The sequence below is a fragment of the Pimephales promelas genome, chromosome 7 (assembly GCF_988280905.1).
Source record: "Pimephales promelas chromosome 7, fPimPro1.hap1.1, whole genome shotgun sequence".
NCBI lineage: Eukaryota > Metazoa > Chordata > Actinopteri > Cypriniformes > Leuciscidae > Pimephales > Pimephales promelas.
Window position 1 is genome coordinate 34,114,097 of NC_142775.1, and position 17,881 is coordinate 34,131,977.

The 17,881-nt window shown below is 37.1% G+C and overlaps 1 protein-coding gene across 4 annotated transcripts in view; it reads right to left on the bottom strand.

Moving 5' to 3' along the window:
• Positions 1-808: 808 nt before the first annotated feature.
• Positions 809-17,881, bottom strand: part of ccdc141 (coiled-coil domain containing 141) — a 40,982-nt gene continuing 23,909 nt past the window's right edge. For 2 of the 4 annotated variants that reach the window (XM_089133371.1, XM_089133370.1), the window contains exons 20-28: positions 14,631-14,771; positions 13,724-13,921; positions 13,254-13,437; positions 9,299-9,411; positions 9,132-9,194; positions 8,089-8,607; positions 6,231-7,048; positions 4,867-5,039; positions 1,305-1,549 (exon numbers count right to left, since the gene is read on the bottom strand). In XM_089133371.1, the coding sequence (XP_088989497.1) occupies positions 1,386-1,549; positions 4,867-5,039; positions 6,231-7,048; positions 8,089-8,607; positions 9,132-9,194; positions 9,299-9,411; positions 13,254-13,437; positions 13,724-13,921; positions 14,631-14,771 (2,373 nt within the window). In that variant the 3' untranslated portion in view covers positions 1,305-1,385. Of the gene's footprint in view, positions 954-1,304; positions 1,550-4,116; positions 5,040-6,230; positions 7,049-8,088; positions 8,608-9,131; positions 9,195-9,298; positions 9,412-13,253; positions 13,438-13,723; positions 13,922-14,630; positions 14,772-17,881 lie in introns of those variants that run through there. The other 2 variants (XM_089133372.1, XM_039683232.2) reach the window with 2 other exon arrangements.

A 17,881-nucleotide genomic window follows, 5' to 3' on the forward strand; every position in this document is an offset into this window, starting at 1 on the left:
CCGTACAGTGAGGCAGAAGTGACTTTAAAAAGTTACATTGTGAACTTTACCATCATGGTGAGATCTAGTTGGTTTAGCAGCAAGGAGACCATGTAAAGATAGGCAGTGACGTCTAATAGTGGAATGCATGACTAGTGTTGACAAGGACTGGCATGAGTTAACTATTCAAACAGTCCTTTGACTGCATTAAAGGGTTAGTTCACCCAAAAATGAAAATTCTGTCAGTATTTACTCACCCTCATGTTGTTCCAAACCTCTATGCGTTTATTTGTTCTGCTTAACACAATGGAAGATATTTGGAAGAATGTTTTAATCAAACAGATCTCATTCCCCATTGACTACCATAGTATGTATTTTTTCCTACTATGGTAGTCAATGGGGAATGAGATCTGTTTGATTAAAACATTCTTCCAAATATCTTCCTTTGTGTTCAGCAGAACAAATAAACACATAGAGGTTTGGAACAACATGAGGGTGAGTAAATACTGACTTGAGTAAATACTGATTTTGGGTGAACTAACCCTTTAATAACTTACATACACACATACTATATGTTGATAATCACATATGGGAGTTATTTAATAGTATGAATCATTTTTTTCTCCATCTTTGTAAGCTTTTAGCAACAATCACTGAAAAACGATATAGACGCAGCTGTTTTTCAGGTTTTTTATTTTTGTTCAGAATGTGGTTATATGACATTTACTGATATTGGTTAATGGTCTGAATACTTTTGCAAGACAACGTATAAACAAAACAATCAGTTCCAAGCAGTAGTGTTACAGATATTACCCTTTTTTTTCATAATTCACAAATAAGATTAGGCTCGGTGAACTGAATATCCAAAGTTTTCCCATAAACAGAATCTGTGTCTGTGAATGCAAAGAGTGATAGGAGGTTTTGCAGATCCTTATACATCCCATAATCAGTGACCTTTATGGTGGTTTTGGCCCCTGTTAAAAATATACATACAAATAATAATTATTATTATTGTATATTTTGTAAGATAGTCTTTAATAGTCGACTAGACAAAACACATATTTCTCCTGAGTCATCAGGAAAGTACAGGCTTAAAAATTTGATGTATAAATACTTTGTTAACAGGCTGCCTTTGTAAAGGCTCATAAATTGAAAAGGGGGGGGGGGGGTAGCCTAAGGCACACCTGTGCAATAATCATGCTGTCCAATCAGCATCTTAATATGCCACACCTGTGAGGTGGATGGATTATCTCGGCAAAGGAGAAGTGCTCACTTACACAGATTTGTGAACAATATTTTAGAGAAATAGGCCTTTTGTGTACATAGAAAATAAGTTTTAGATCTTTGAGTTCAGCTCAGCTCATCAAAAATGGGGAAAAACTAAAGTGTTGCATTTATAATTTTGTTCAGTGTATATACGTTTGACTCACATGGTTCTCGTCACATGCTGAAACCTTAGTATCATTCATACAGAGCACTTGAGGATAAGTGCAGTGCGAGCTGAGGTCTTTTTCCACCAATACATTTTGCTCATCCAGTCTGGAGAGGAAGTGTGAAGTGGCACTGTGTCCTGAGGAAATCAATTTGCATTATAATTTACTGCACTGAATCATTATCTTGAAAAAAAAAAGAAAAAAACGCTAATAAAATGTTAAAGTTTAAAAAGGGTCATCATACTCCAACATGTGCCTCGTTAAGCACATAACCTGCCTCTGTTGTACTGTTGGAAAAAAGTAGTAAGTAAAAAAGTAAAGAGCACTGGAGGCAAAGTTAAAAGTATAACTGCGAGACAGCTGTATCTGAATGCAGGGTGAGGAATGACGCCATAGACACCTTCTCAGTAGGGCGACATGGCAAGGAAGCAAAGGTGTAACCCGAGAGCCCTGAGTTATGCTGTGTGATAACAGTAACATGCTAGTCGCCCTTTCATTCAGTAGAGAGCCTTAAAGACGCCAAAAAATCTAATTTTGAGGCTTTTACTCTGTAACATCTGAGGTCATCCGTATACTGTATGCTAAGCTAATCTATTTGCTATCGCTAAAGGTTCATTCATTTAATTCATCATTCAACATTATTCATAAAACTATCTCTTCTCGCTAAACATCGACTCATCTTGCACTTAATGAAGTATCAATATTGAGATTAACAATAAAATGATCGGTGAATCCGGTATGTTTCTTCCTTCAAATAAGGAACTTCCGCACACCAACAGTACTTGCAAGTAATATAAAAAAAACGTTTTATTAGCAACGTTTCGGTTTACATTTGGTCTTCTTTTTCTACGCCACCTATCACCTGCAGGTGTGCGATGGTGTTTGTTAACTAATATGTTTCTTCCTAACTTCATTTTTAATCAGAAAAGACTCCGGAAGAAAAAATACAAAAAATATTTAAAAGGGTCTTTAAGGATCAGGTTTTAAGCAAGCCTTAAAGGAGTAGGCTAGTTCACTTTCTTTCTTCAGTCGAAAAGAAATTAAGGTGTTTGATGAAAACATTCCAGGATTTTCTCCATATAATGGACTTTTAAGACCCTTATTCATCATCTGGTGTCGTATAAAGCCCGTTGAAGCTGCACTGAAACTCTCATTTGGACCTTGAACCGTTTGGTTCCAATTAAAGTCCATTATATGGAGAAAATCCTGGAATGTTTTCATCTGAAGACATGGACATCTTGGATGACATGGGGATTGAGTAAATTGTCAGCAAAAGTTTTTTTTTTTTTTTTTTTTAAGTGAACTACTCCTTTAAGTTACAGAACATATAATCCATCCTGCATCTATTTTACTTTACTAAAAATGTATTTCCTACTAAAAGGAAAATATTTTATCAACAGGAAATTTTAGTAAATGTACTTGTCAACAAAATCAACAGAAATTCAGAACACTAAGAATCTGAAACTCATGCGGATATTATGACACCACTGACAAGCAACTTGCATACAATAAACAAAGTTAATTGTGATGTGTCTATTAGCTGGTGGGTTGGTGAATATACTTCCCTCAGGTCAAATTACAGACTCTCTCACAACCAAAGGTACATTCTGTACAACAGTCCTTACTCTTATTATCAAGCTTAGTGCTGACAAGTTGGATATGAAGTCCTTTGAACAACAATACCACATGTCTGTATAAAATAAGGATCACTATACATTTTCATCTAGAAGTATAAGGCTTTAGGGTCCAACTTTATATTAAGTGTCTACTAACATTTAAATCAATCATTTGATACAGTGTATTGTGTATTTTTATACTGCACTTATATTTAGAAGAATACAAACCTCAATATTAGCAAAAGTGTTTTGCAATAAAAAGTGAACACAATAAAACATTATGGTAACACTTTACTTAAGGGGTGTGCGTTGACAGCTTTTGATGTATTGGTTTATGTCAAGTTGTCATAACGAAGACATCTCAAACAATGTCATATTTCCATTAAAAATGTCATAGTTGAGCGAATGACAGTTGTCATAAACATGCATAAACCCCACTTTATATTCATGACGTGTCATGTCATGATTATAAAGGTGTGATGTCAGTCTTATGCACACCCCTTGTGTTGTGTTATCAACATGTGTTTAAAGTGTGGCCAGCTTTAGATTAATCACTGTTCCAAAAGGTTAAATTACCTTAATTTATGATCATGTATGTATTATGGTTATAATTTATCGGATTAATTATGGAAATTTCAATAAATATATAACAAAATACAACAAATATTGGTAACACTTTATTTTAATATTTCACTTTGGACATTCTACTAACTATAAGTACCTTTGCAATTACGTGTCAACTACCATCAGAATCATTAGAGTAGTCAGTTTTAAGTATGTCAACTTATTCTACTAACCCTAACCCAACAGTCAACTAATATTGAGAGCTTCTTGAGCCTCCTGAACAGCTTGTTTACTTATTTGCCTATGTATTTATTTATTGGTGTGTACAATTTTAAATGGACACCATTTACTTTCATCGTATGGGCAAAACATATAGGCCTATATATTCTTCAAAATACCTTCTTTTGTGTTCTGCAGTCATACAGATTTGAAAGGACTGATAAATAAATTTTCCTCATTGAACCATTTCCTTAAGATCTGGAAGTGGATTTGTAAGAAAAAACAACAACAAAAAAAACACACTCTTTAAAAATAAATAATTTAATTGCAAAATGCTGCACATGTTATTTCAAAACTGTAACTATAAATAACTGGAGAGCAGACCAGGGCTTCATTACCATCACAAAGGGAATTGTATGCAGATCTATTCCAACTTGCATAATATATTAGGAAAGATACAGAATAATTAATCTCATGTTGAATTTGATTACTGCTAAACATTGTTATAGTGATTTCAGTGTTATAGCCAAAACGAACAAATATGTGGTTAGTTGATGCATACATTTTTAATTAAAAAAAAAAAACACTAAATTTTTTTATGTTAACATTTATATGAATGTATAAGTTTACCGTAAGTGTATATTTAGGCCTGTGACTGATCACTATTTCAAGACACCTTTATAGTTCACTGCATTGTCTTGTCGTGACAACATTTTCTAAACTTTCCAAACAAAATATGCATTAAATTATAAAATAATAACTAGTTTTAGATGGAGTAAAGCACATCACACCACAAGATGTGTCTAAAAAAAGGCTTAATATCAACCCATGTGCTCTTATATTTGTGCAAACACAGTAAATTTTGTGCACACCAGTGGTTTTGTGCGTGTGAAGAAGGTTCAAAAGTAAAGAGTCCACATCCAAGAGTTTTCCTTATGTTAATGGCAGTGTCTGTTATAGAAACAGCAGATAGAGAAGCCACAAGAAGAAACAGAGGGTGCCAAAGCAGGTGTGCCAGTCCAGTTTGAGGAGATCAAAATCAGGGCTGCTGTTACCTTTGACCTGTAGCATGGAGCTGGACGTGATTGTGGCAGCTGGGTTTACGGCAGTAACCACATACTGCCCAGAGTCTCTCACTGCAGAGCTGTGAATGAACAATGCATGTTTGCCTTCTTTATGGGACAGTTCAATGTGCTCATCATTTGCCAGTTTGTGTCCATTCTTGAACCTAAACAAAGAGTGAATTATGTCACACAATCACACCACAGCAAAAAAAAGGGCACTCATTAATACCAATGGAAGAGAGAAATTAGAGGTATGTTAAAGTTGAAGGTATACAGACAATACATACAAACTAAGGAAATGTTAGCTACAGGAAATATGGAATAAAAAGTTAGTATGAATGGATATACATGACAGTGGAAGAGAAGTTAAATTCTTCAAATGAAATGGAATCAAAATGAATGGAATATGTCAACGTTCCTCAACAAACCTGCTTCATGCAGACAGACACAAATATATGTCTACATAATTCTTCATCTATCTGGACTAAAAAAACTGGGCTTTGTGATTCATTTTTAGTTTTTAAAAACTGGATATTGATCTGTATACTGTATAATGAGAATTTGCCACCCCATTTAGATAGAAAAGTATTCCGATAATTAATCATCTTTATACACCAACTTACAAAAGTTTAGGGCGGTACATTTATTTTATTTTTTTTATGTTTTTGAAAGAAGTCAAAATTTATTTGATCAAAATACAGTAAAACAGTACAACTGTGGAATATTATTTCAATTTAAAATAACTGTTTTTATTTTTTTAATATATTAATAAGTGTTAAGTCACCTTTAAAGGGATAGTTCACTTTATAATTAATTTTTGAGATTAATTATAAACGACAATTAATCGCTTGGACTTGGACGTGACTGTGATTGCAAGAGGTTAAAAACGATATAAACACTGTTCGTTTTCTCACACAAACCGCTCGTTTCGTGTCTTAAGCCATCAATGTGTACTTACATTTACAAGTCATTAAATCATGTTTAATTTGGACTTTTCTGTGCATGCTCTTCGAGGTGGTGACCATAGACCTCCATTATATGACTGACAGACAAGAACAGTTTGACCTAAAAATATCAAAATTGAAAATACTGTGGAAACAAAGACACCTACATCTAGGATGCCCTTGAGGTAAGCTAAAACAAATCAAAAAATTAATTTCAAAGTGAACTACAATTTACTGGATCCTTCCTGAAATATTTCATCTTTCCATCTAAATTTCTTTAAAATCTTTCTGACTCCAAACTTTTGAAGAGTTATATTAAACTATATTATGCATTAAATTATGTTATACTATATTGAAGAAATAGCAAAGAATGTTTTCACTTATAGGTCAAGTTTGTTATAAGCTACCCACCAGGTTAATGTAGGCTCAGGGAATCCAGTGACTTCCACCTCCAGTGTCACCGGAGAGCCCTCCATTACCGTGGTATTAGACAAGGGTTTGGAGAAGTTAGGACTTGTGCCGCCTGTCAGTTTGCCCATAACCTTTTTGGTAGAAGCCCGCCTGATCTCCTCTCGAATGGATGTGGGCTTGCAGAGATCCGAGTCCAGCTCTGTGGTTAATGGGGTTGGGGTAGCATGCATGTTATTGGGCTGAGCACTGTGGGATTGACCCATACTGGACTCATGCACACACTTTTGCATCTCATGCACTGAGTAAAGCGTTTCAGTGAGGCTGCCTGGTGGCGGGTTGACAGATTTCTTTAAGATGCTGGAGATGGTGTTTGACACAAGACTAGGAGCAGGTACTGTGAGGGGGCTTTGAAGAAAGGAGGATGATTCTGCTCTAAATCTGGCCCCCGAGCCAGTGGTGGGAGATGGGCAGCTCTCGGCCTGGCACGACATCCACTCCTGTTGCCTGTGGTTTTGGGTGTCACCCTGCTGGGAGTGGAACTGGTGGCTGTACTGGTTAACCCGATGGCTGTGAGAGCTCACGCAATAGCCATCATCAAGGTCATTTTCTGACTGAATAATGTTGGACTCTGGAGTCTCAGATAAGGGAGGCAGAGAGATGTCATCTGGGGAGGTGCACTCATATTCATCATTGGAGAGCGACTCCTCAGTGAGATGGTCAGGCTGGAACTCACCCTCTGGTACACTTCCTACAGGAACTGCTGGCTCTGGAGTCCCATGTGACAAAAAGTCCTCCTCTAAAGAATGATGAGCTGCCGTCTAGAAATAAAACACACAAATAATGAGAAAATAATGCCTGTGTAAAATAATTTTGTGTTACCATTTTTTGTTAGTTAGCATTTACAAGCTTAAATATTGTTATATTCCTGTTTTTAGTCCAGTGTGTCATTGTTGTAGTCCTGTGTGGGGGTTTTTTTTTTGGTCTCCAGCTCTGCCGGCTCCACCGTGTTAGCCCTTGAGGGTGAAAAATACTACACAGGACTACAACAATGGCACACAGGACATGAAAGTATCAAATATATTAACTCAAAAATACATGAGACTTATTCAATCTCATGAGAGATCACAGTTGCTTATAGAAATTATTTTAAATGTGTTTATTAAAAAGCAACAAGACATGGCCTTGAATATATATATATATATATATATATATTATGTACTGTATATATATATATATATATATATATATATATATCAGATATTTGCATATATATATTAGGGCTGTCAAATGATTAATCGTGATTAATCGCATCCAAAATAATAGTTTGTGTTTACATAATATATGTTGGTGCACTGTGTACAATTATTTTATATATATATATATAAATACACACACATGCTTGTATATATTTGAGAAATATTTTCATGTATATACTGTAAATAGATTTATATATAATAATAGTGTGTGTGTATATATATATATATATATATATATACACACAAAATACTTATACACAGTGCACCCACATATATTATGTAAACACAAACTTTTATTTTGGATGTGATTAATAACGATTAATCATTACATATATATATATACACACATATATTATGTATATATATATATATATATACTGTATATCCCATACTTTTCAAATGTAGTGTAGGTTTTAAAAATAGGCTACATCATTAATTTGTAAATTAATTAATTGATTTAAGTAAAACATGATTTTATCGATAGGCCTATTGAATAGAATTATTAAAATCTTACTTATAATTTGCCTAAATAAATCAGTCAACAATCCCCTTTTCAACATGGCAAAAGGCATCTTTCAACTCTTATGTCAAACAAGGCTCACCTTGGAATATGAAAGTAAAGGATGATTTCTACTACAGGCCTGATATTTGTCCTCAGAGTTGGTTTTCTGAACAGGATGCTGTTTCTCTGTACCATGCAATTCCCTTTCTATATCTATGATGATGGGGCGAGATAAAGTTGGATCTCGTGGAGGTGGCGGAGGAGGAGTTTCTTGTGAGTTTCTCTTGCTGTGACTTCTCTTATCCCGCTCCACAGGGGAATGGCTCACATTAATGGTGCGGGAATTAGAGATGGAAGTGTGGATTTCTTCTCTTCTCTCTACAGTAGATTTGCACATGATGGTCTCCACTTTGCTGGTCTTGGAATAGGCCTCATGGGTGTGCAACCTGGTCTCTTGTAGCACTTTTTGATGCTCTGGATGATGCATGTCTGGCAGATCTTGGCTTTGTGTTTTGCGAAGCTGAGGTTTCTTGTTTTCTGGATTCTTGCCGACAGGCATTTCTTTAGTACAGTGTGGGCCTGTCATCTCAGGGGTGTGTCCACTTTCTTTTGGTTCAGACTGAAGTGGTAACAGAAAAAAGTATGGTTTAAGGTTGAGCGATTTTCTGAATATTTATCAGATATTTCCAATGCCATTGCTGATGACAGTAAATAACCATTATATTTGTCTTTTATGTTTCCTTAAAGGCCCCGAGCAAACCCTTTTAGACCATCATTACACTGGTTTTATGATCCTTGTCTTGTGGTTGGGATTTAAACTTTAGAAGCAAATATGGTTTTAGAGTTTATATGCAAGTTTGATTCATTTCTCTGAATTAGTTCAATGAATCGATTCAAAACTCTGAACTAATGATACCTTTAGATCATACACATCAAATATTCACATAAGTATATTCACAGATTTTATTTACAAACAGGGAAAACATTTTTTTATTTTTTTTACTCTATTACTTTAATTGTAATGTCCTGCATTTGAATGCAACAATTTGTAACAATTTAGAATGTAACATGTATGCACAAAATGAAGAACGATGTAATTCTGGCATGTTCGAAATTGTAAGCCGAAGTGTTACTGGCGTTTACCGTATCAATGGTGTCCTGTTTGTTGTTGTCTTCAGGTGTAAGAGGTTGTTTCAAAGTCTCTAGCTACAGAAAGAGTTCATTTGAAAATATTAGTTAAAGTATTTTCCATAAAAAAAAATCTCAGATGAATGTATCAATTACAATATTATGTTTGGTGTTTTCATCACCTGAAGTTTGGCCTCAAGGTCCAGCAGTCCATTTGAGAGTTCTTTTATTGATTCAACAATTTCATGGTGTTTGTTAATTGTTTTCTCCATATATTTCTTCCCATCTTCAGCACCTACATTTAAAAAATCAGTCACACTGTAGTTCAACTAACTAAATGCCCTTCAGGGTTATATCTACAGTATAACACGAAAACATTGGGGGGAAATCATTGATATACACTCCTGTTTAATGGGATTTATTTTATCATATTGTTCTAGTGTTTCTGATGTGCAATTGACCCACAATATTTGCTACTATGTTGGATAAGTTTCACATTAAAAATTAAAGCTGCAAGCAGCGATGGGCGGGCCCTCGCACCTGTAGCGCGTTGGGGTGTGAGACGGCCGCGTTGCATATTGTACAGCTCAGCCGGTGCGGCTGTGAATTTGGTTCGCTGCTTCGGTAAAGGTCACTTCCTGTTGCCAGCAGGTGGCACTATGACTTAGGGTGAATGTCGGCATGTAGATTTGTTCAGGGCGGGACTCTTGTCAAATGTGTAAAATTTCGTGCAGATCTGAGCATTTACAGCCAAGTTACTACAACTTCCTGTTTCATGGCGAATCATCGACGCCACGGTCACACCCATCGACGAAAACGCGCAGATAGCACAACTTTACATCGTCAATGCCTTTAGAAGGTACAGCAGAAATGTGAAGTTGATCCCACTAAATCCCTAGGAGGAGTTCGTTAAAGTACGGAGTGTGTAAATCGCCCCAAATCGGTCGCCAAATTCAAAATGGCGGACTTCCTGTCGAGTTTAGGGTATGGGTTCTTGAGGCTTTTTTGTGTGTCTGGTCATGGTAGATGTACCACAGAAATTTCGTACATATCGGTCAAACAAGCGGCGGGGGCTGCTTCGTTAAAGTTCACTTCCTGTTGCCAGCAGGTGGCGCTATGACTGTGGGTGAATGTCGGCATGTAGATTTGTTCAGGACGGGACTCTTGTCAAATGTGTAAAATTTCGTGCAGATCTGGGCATTTACAGCCAAGTTACTACAACTTCCTGTTTCATGGCGAATCTTCGACGCCACGGACACGCCCATAGACGAAAACGCGCAGATCGCACAACTTTACATCGTCAATGCCTTTAGAAGGCACAGCAGAAATTTGAAGTCGATCCGACTAAATCCCTAGGAGGAGTTCGTTAAAGTACTGAGTGTGTAAATTGTCCCAAAATGGGCGCCAAATTCAAAATGGCCGACTTCCTGTCGAGTTTAGGGTATGGGTTCTTGAGGCTTTTTTGTGCATCTTGATATGATGCATGTCCCCACCAAATTTCGTGTTTGTAGGTTGAACGTGGACGAGGGGCTAATTTTTTCCAATTTTCTAGGTGGCGCTAGGGAGCCATTTTGCCACGCCCATCCGCGAAACACACAAAATACGAAATTTTTCACCAGTCCTGACATGCGTGCCAAATTTGGTGAGTTTTTGAGCATGTTGAGGCCCCGAAAATGACGCTTACTTTGCAGAAAAAAGAAAAAAAAATTAAAGCTGCAAGCAGCGATGGGCGGGCCCTCGCACCTGTAGCACGTCGGGGTCTGAGGCGGCCGCGTTGCATTTTCTGCAGCTCAGCCAGTGCGGCTGTGTATTTACTACGCTGCTTCGTTAAAGGTCACTTCCTGTTGCCAGCAGGTGGCACTATGACTGTGGGTGAATGTCGGAATGTAGATTTGTTCAGGGTGGGACTCTCGTCAAAGGTGTAAAATTTCATGCATATCTGGGCTTTTACAGTCAAGTTACTACAACTTCCTGTTTCAAGGCGAATCATCGACGCCACGGACACGCCCATCGACGAAAACCCGCAGATAGCACAACTTTACATCGTCAATGCCTTTAGAAGGCACAGCAGAAATGTGAAGTCGATCCGACTAAAGCCCTAGGAGGAGTTAGTTAAAGTACGTAATGAGTAAATCATCAAAAAATGGCGGTAAAATTAGAAATGGCCGACTTCCTGTTGAGTTTAAGGCATCGCTCCAGGAGACTTTTCTGTGCGTCTGGTCATGGTAGATGTACCACAGAAATTTCTTACATGTCGGTCAAACATGCGGCGGGGGCTGCTTTGTTAAAGGCCACTTCCTGTTGCCAGCAGGTGGCGCTATGACTGTGGGTGAATGTCGGCATGTAGATTTGTTCAGGGTGGGACTCTTGTCAAATATGTAAAATTTCGTGCAGATCTGGGCATTTACAGCCAAGTTACTACAACTTCCTGTTTCATGGCGAATCATCAACGCTTCGGACACGCCAATCGACGAAAATGCGCAAATAGCACAACTTTACATCGTCAATGCCTTTAGAAGGCACAGCAGAAATGTGAAGTCGGTCCGACTAAATCCCTAGGAGGAGTTCGTTAAAGTACGGAGTGTGTAAATCGTCCAAAAATGGCCTCCAAATTCAAAATGGTGGACTTCCTGTCAAGTTTAGGGCATCGCTCCAAGAGGCTGTTTTGTGCGTCTGGTCATAGTAGATGTACCACAGAAGTTTCGTACATGTCGGTCAAACAAGCGGCGGGGGCTGCTTCGTTTAAGGTCACTTCCTGTTGCCACTAGGTGGCGCTATGACTGTGGGTGAATGTCGGCATGTAGATATGTTCAGGGTGGGACTCTTGTCAAATGTGTAAAATTTCGTGCAGATCTGGGCATTTACAGCCAAGTTACAACAACTTCCTGTTTCATGGCGAATCATTGACGCCACGGACACGCCCATCGACGAAAACACGCAGATAGCACAACTTTACATCTTCAATGCCTTTAGAAGGTACAGCAGAAATTTGAAGTTGATCCGACTAATTCCCTAGGAGGAGTTCGTTAAGGTACGGAGTGTGTAAATCGTCCCAAATCGGTCGCCAAATTCAAAATGGCGGACTTCCTGTCGAGTTTAGGGTATGGGTTCTTGAGGCTTTTTTGTACGTCTGGTCATGGTAGATGTACCACAGAAATTTCGTACATGTCGGTCAAACATATGGCGGGGGCTGCTACGTTACAGGTCACTTCCTGTTGCCAGCAGGTGGCGCTATGACTTAGGGTGAATGTCGGCATGTAGATTTGTTCAGGGCGGGACTCTAGTCAAATGTGTAAAATTTCGTGCAGGTCTGGGCATTTACAGCCAAGTTATTACAACTTCCTGTTTCATGGCGAATCTTCGACGCCACAGACACGCCCATCGACGAAAACGCGCAGATAGCACAACTTTACATCGTCAATGCCTTTAGAAGGCACAGCAGAAATTTTAAGTCCATCCGACTAAATCCCTAGGAGGAGTTCGTTAAAGTACGGAGTCTGTAAATCGTCCAAAAATGGCCGCCAAATTCAAAATGGCGGACATCCTGTCGAGTTTAGGGTATGGGTTCTTGAGGCTTTTTTGTGCGTCTTGATATGATACACGTCCCCACCAAATTTCGTGCATGTAGGTTGAACGTGGACGAGGGGCTAATTTTTTCCAATTTTCTAGGTGGCGCTATCGTGCCATTTTGCCCCGCCCATCCGCGAAACCCACAAAATACGAAATTTTTCACCAGTCCTGACATGCGTGCCAAATTTGGTGAGTTTTTGAGCATGTTGTGGCCCCGAAAATGGCACTTACTTTGCAGAAAAAAGAAAAAAAAAAATAATCCTAACAGTTTCAATAGGGTCCTCGCACTGTTAGTGCTCGGGCCCTAATAACCCTAACAGTTTCAATAGGGTCCTCGCACTGTTAGTGCTCGGGCCCTAATAATAAGTCCATGTTCACCTTGTAAAAGCACATTCTAACTTTATATTGATCAGAGGAACATTATAAAGAAATTGAAGGGTTTAAACTAAAAAAAATTCCCAAATTGCTGCCATTGGGCTCTCTGACATACATAAACGAGGGTTATATTCTCTATTCATAGTAATGATAAAGAATACAATATTTCAGAATGCATCCTCAGTTTCTCACCATGCAGCCGCACTGCCAGCTCTGTGATCTGGCTTATTCTCTCCTCTTGCTGTGGAATTGTGGGCCACACAAATTTTTCAAACTGTTTGTAGAGAGAGCTGACTGCTTCCTTAGTCTTACATTGGGAGGAATATTTACCCACTCGGACAATTGTGGAACTTGCCTCGTCGCACCAGAACTGATACTGTGTTTAAAACGAAAGGTGAGAGGAGAGACTATTTTCAGAGACTATTTATAGACATTTACTGAGAGACTGATGTGAAGGCAAACATAAGTTAAAGCAAAGCCGATTCCTTTTGTTTCTACTTCATCTAGCAGCATTAGTAATGGGAAGATCTGAGAGTAAACAGTTGAAAAGATGTGAACTTTGAAAGAAATGAAAAATTCCAGAAATTCCACAACAGGATTATAAATTGAACATGTAAAAAATGTTTTGTCTCATTATACTGTATGTTCCTGGTGTACCCCACCTCCTCTAAGGCTTGCTGGAGCTTGACATTCATATCCAGGTTCTGTTTGTACTCCTCCACTGCCCTGTCAAAGTCGCACACCTGTCTCTGCAGCTCATTTAAGGCATCCTCAATCTCTCTGAGGCTGTTGCCAATTAAATGCCTCTCACTGCTGCTGGATACTTTCAGAGTGAAGGCTTGCAGCTTCTTCTTCAAAACCTACAAAAGGGAGGGATTTGGATGTTACATTTTATAAATATAAAACTCTCAAAGCATTAAAAAAGGAAGAAATCTCCTTAAAGGATTAGTTCACTTTAAAAAAAAAAAACTTTTGCTGACAATTTACTCACCCCCATGTCATCCAAGATGTCTTTCTTTCATTAGTCGAAAAGAAAGTAAGGTTTTTGATGAAAACATTCAAGGATTTTTCTCCATATAATGGTCTTCATTGGGTACCAAATGGTTCAAGGTCCAAAAGACAGTTTCATTGCAGCTTCAAAGTACTTTAAACCAGACCGGACGATGAATAAGGGTCTCATCAAGCGAAAACGTCATTCATTCAATGACTCGATAAAAGATTTGTTCATTTTGAACAGGAGAGTCACGAATGCACATCACAGAACAGAGCAAGGCGAGCTTATAAAACATAACGTTTTTTTTTATTTTTGAAATGGCAGATGGTTTCGCTAGATGAGACCCTTATTCATCGTCTGGTGTTGTTTAAAGCCCTTTGAAGCTGCCATGAAACTCTCATTTGGACCTTGAACCGTTTGGTTCCCAATTGAAGTCCATTATATGGAGAAAAATCTTGGAATGTGTTCATCAAAAACCTTAATGTCTTTTCGACTGAAGAAAGAAAGACAAGAAAAGATTTGGAATAAAACGTTAATAAAATTAGTGCAAGCAGATTAAATGAGGACTTCCTTACCTGCAGCTTTTCAATGTAAATCTCAATTTGCTGGAGCTGATTTTTCACAGCCTTTACATTTCTCGACTTCTCGTTTTTCTTCATGTAGTTGAATTTCAAATTGTTGAATTTCTTTTTGAGATCTTTAAAGGACTCTCTCAGCTAAAATAAAGGATTCAGGAACAACATGTAAATAAGTGCCTAAAAAGTGCATAAAACACTACTAAAAGACAGCTAAGGGTGAATGAAGAAATATTATATCCATGAGTTCAGACATTTTTTTTAGAAATTGTAAAGAATATTTAAGAACCGGCAAAAGTAATTAAATCAATTAAATCTTTGAATGACACAAAATTATGAATGTGTCAAATACAGCAAGGAGATTTTTAAATTTTTTATTAATGAGCTAGTGTTTTCTAGCTCGGTTTGTCGGTTGACTTTTCGCAGTTTAATGCACCTATGAGAAATGCACATTTCATATGTTAGGGATTATATAAGCATAGAGTAAGCCTAGAGCAACTGTTTCTTTATGTTTTGAATTGTTTTGATTAATATAGACATTTCAAACACACACACACACACACACACACACACACATATATATATATATATGAAGAGTTCAGATGCAAAAGCCTCTAAATGCCATTTGAAATTTTCTTCTAAAATGATCATTTTTATCAAGCTTGTATATTTAAGTCAGTGATTTCACTTAAATGGCAATGATAATTACCTATTAATTGTTATTTAAGTGAAATTACTGAACTTAAATGTACAAGTTTGATAAAAATCATCATTAAAGAAGAAAATTTCAAATGGCATTTAGAGGCTTTTGCATCTGAACTCTTCATATATATATAGGACAGTTATATATTTATATATATATATATATATATATATATATATATATATATATATATATATATATATATATATATATGTAGCTTTTGTTATTTTTGGACCAAAATATATTTTCAATGCTCCAAAAAATTCTAACTAACCCACTGATGTCACATGGACTGCTTTGATGATGTCTTTATTTCCTTTCTGGATAAGGACAGTATACTGTGTATACATTTTCAATGGAGGGACAGAAAACTCTCGGAAATAAATCTAAAATATCTTAAACTGTGTTCCAAAGATGAACGGGGGTCTTATGGGCTTGGAACGACATGAGTATGAGTCATTAATGACACAATTTTAATTTGTAGGTGAACTAACCCTTTAAAGTCAAAGCGGGATTTTTACAAACGCCATTTAACCGCTGAGCGTGTGGGGGAGGGGTGCGATTTTCAAGTAATAATCAAAATTATTCCCAGCGATCATCGAATCTTATTTTTGGTTGAGAATACCCATTCCTAATAAAGTCAGACTTGTGTTATACACTTGTGTAATCTGCCTTGCCAAATCAATATGGTAAATGTTTTTAAAGCGGAATCGCATATCATCATGGTGTTGGTTCACCCTCCGTGATATATATGGAACAACATAAACTTGTACAACATGAATCATTTTTCATTTTAGGTTGAACTATCCCTTTAAAACCCCTCTCTAAAACCACAATATCTGCCTTGTTTAACATGCTGATTATGAAACGCGTAATCAAATATAAGATGAGTTGGTCCATGGATGTGGGGAGGATCTTTAGGAGAGGGCAGAGTCCAGGGGGATTATTTTAGAGGGATTAATTGTCAGACCGGTGGATGATTTATAATGCAGATCCATTTCTGTCCAGCCTGATGAGTTTTTGCAATGGTGTCGTGTCTCCAAATGGCAGGCTCAAGTGTCGCCCAAAGACAGCTGCAGCCCAGCTTAGAGCCAGTTAAAGAAGCCTCATAACTGTCTTGCTGGATTTTTCCAACAGGGGGCTGTAGAGGAAAATTCTGCTGCCGCCCAAACAGAGGGATATGCATGGAGGAAAGTTCAGTTACATTAATGGTTGCCATCTAAACAACTTACTCAAACTGTGCTCAGTAAACATTTCACTGTTTTTTTCATGGCCTTGAGATCTGTAAAACAAGGAATGGGGGGTTTCTGCAGACCAAAGTGGTGTATATCGGGATTAATCGTTAAGCCCTAATATATATATACGTATATGTGTATATATATATATATATATATATATATATATATATATATATATATATATATATATATGAAATTAATACTTTTATTCAGGCATTAAATATCACAGCACATCTTGGGGGCAATTAGATCCACTACTAAACAGAGATTTTAGAGATCTTACTTCTAATTCAACTCTAAAATATACAGTAAAGGAGTCAACATGCATGACTACAATGAAATATACTTTCAGTAACATACGAACGCTTCTGTAAGCATGCACACTGGACTTGTGAACTCACAGTGAGAGAAATAGAGTCAGTCCTCTTTGCAGATGAACAGCAGCAACTGTCCAAGCTAAAATGTCAGCTTGTTTACTCATGCATAATATTTATGACAGGATGGTGGATCGATGGGTATGACTCACGTGACAATATGGTTTGGTGACTCACATGGACATTGAATTTGATGCCTTATTCTCGATATCCACCCCATTCTTTTTATCTGTATACAGAACTCTTGTATGTTTTCATTTCATGAAAAGCTTTTCATAGTCTATACACCACTCCAAATCCCACTGTTTAGACAGTGATTAGAAGTGAAGACTCCCTACATTTTAAAGCCACACTAGAAATGTTCACATAAAACTAGGAAATATACGAGCTCTATAAAGTACAGCTACTTTTAGAAATTGCTTTGCTCTATTTACAGTCTTACAGCAGTCATACATTGAAATAGCATGACATCACGTGGCATAGTTAATTTGGATATGTTTAAGAAGCTTTGAATTTGACTGAGGAGTAAGATATAGGCGCAAGGGTTCTGGAATGCTGATTAACTAATAGAGACCCATGAGTTTAATTGGTTTAATGCAACCCATGTCTTGGCATGAAATCACCTTATGAAAATATAAACTATTTTTTAATTCTCTGGTTTATCTACAGAAAGTGACAGTCCTCTGCATTAAACAGTTCACAAATTATTATTGCGATTATTAACAAAGTCTAAATCAGTGGTTCTCAATATTTACATTTTTTAAGACACTGATTTATAAGGTTTTATAAAGTATAGAAATCACAGTTTTAAGATCATTCAAAGACAACAGTTGTTGAGAGGATGAATTATAAATAAAAATTAAAAATAAAATGTTTCGAAATAATGAATTTCATTGCATGTTTTGTCTTTATAAAGGTTTGCTGAGGCCCCCTAGT